Source organism: Sinocyclocheilus grahami, unplaced genomic scaffold, assembly GCF_001515645.1.
Source record: "Sinocyclocheilus grahami isolate Dianchi unplaced genomic scaffold, SAMN03320097.WGS_v1.1 scaffold1324.1, whole genome shotgun sequence".
Taxonomy (NCBI): domain Eukaryota; kingdom Metazoa; phylum Chordata; class Actinopteri; order Cypriniformes; family Cyprinidae; genus Sinocyclocheilus; species Sinocyclocheilus grahami.
The window spans coordinates 479,427-480,573 of NW_015506503.1; the positions used below are offsets into that span (position 1 = coordinate 479,427).

Here is a 1,147-nt window from a genome sequence, read left to right on the forward strand (position 1 = left end):
AAAAAAGTATAGTGTATAATTTAAACATTTACTATATAGGCTAGTCATATTGTGTTATTGGAACATCTAGACAACAAGAATTTGAGCCAGACGATATGAAGTTAGTTGTAAATGGGTTATTCATTTTTAGTTTTTTCACTGCAATCTAAAACTCATTGCAACTAGAGGTCATGTGTTTGGCATCTGTCTTGTATATCTCTCATTCTCCTGATTTCACTTCTATACAGGGATGAATTGGGTCAGAAGCCCAGTGTTTCATCTGGAAATGCTAAAGCCGGACACACTGACATTGACGGCTCACTCTTCCGTAACGGCACTAAAGCGGATGGTAAGAAAAAGTTGAAAAACGTTTTCAAGCCAACACTAATACGTATATTTACTTCCTGTTATCCACGTGTAGACAAGCCCAATGTAGTGCGACATCTATATTTGTGAACTGCCAAACGGTGTATGTCACCTCAAATAAAGAGCTGACATATATTTGTGTGTATTCAGACTCAGATTCAGACAGCGAGCTCTCTGTGGATGAACACAGCAGCTCATACGCCTCCTCTCACTCGTCCGACAGCGAAGATGAAGACATGGACATGAAGCCAAAGTGGAATAATGAAAGACAACCACTACACAGCACTCCAAAGGGTACAAGAGAAGGTATTTTGCCTTCGGAATTGCATTACAATATGGAAATCTGACATTGATGGATGCATTTACAACTTAAGTGAAGTGTCAAATAACATTAACCCCTTCTTCTGTGTCTCAGTGGACACTGTGTCCAATCACGTGAAGCCTTACTGGCCGACTGAAGCCATGACAGCCAGTGACAGTGAAGATCCCGCAGGGGCAGAGAGACTGAGAGTGGAGACTAAAGTTAACGTGGAGCTCCATCAGGAAAATAAACTCAATCACACTGGAGAGACCACTCAGGACCAAGACCACCCAACAGCCTCCATCCAAGCCAACAGCAACCACCAGCCTGAACAGAGGAAGGGTGAGAGTTAATTAACATCAAGTCAAATTGTGATTTGATGTTGCCTCTGTGTTATACATTCTACATATATACTAATATTCCCATGTACTTTCTCCTCATAGGGATTCTAAAGAATAAGATCACATATCCTCCTCCACTGACAGACAAAAACATGAAAAA

At 41.1% G+C, this 1,147-nt stretch overlaps 1 protein-coding gene across 1 annotated transcript in view; it reads left to right on the top strand.

Annotated features, from left to right (window-relative positions):
• celsr1a (cadherin EGF LAG seven-pass G-type receptor 1a) overlaps positions 1 to 1,147 on the top strand; it is a 98,945-nt gene that overhangs the window by 95,448 nt on the left and 2,350 nt on the right. The window contains exons 32-35 of the mRNA XM_016255259.1: positions 228 to 328; positions 496 to 651; positions 761 to 988; positions 1,090 to 1,147. The exon at positions 1,090 to 1,147 is cut by the window's right edge and continues 216 nt beyond it. Of these exons, the coding sequence (XP_016110745.1) occupies positions 228 to 328; positions 496 to 651; positions 761 to 988; positions 1,090 to 1,147 (543 nt within the window). The remainder of the gene's footprint in view (positions 1 to 227; positions 329 to 495; positions 652 to 760; positions 989 to 1,089) is intronic.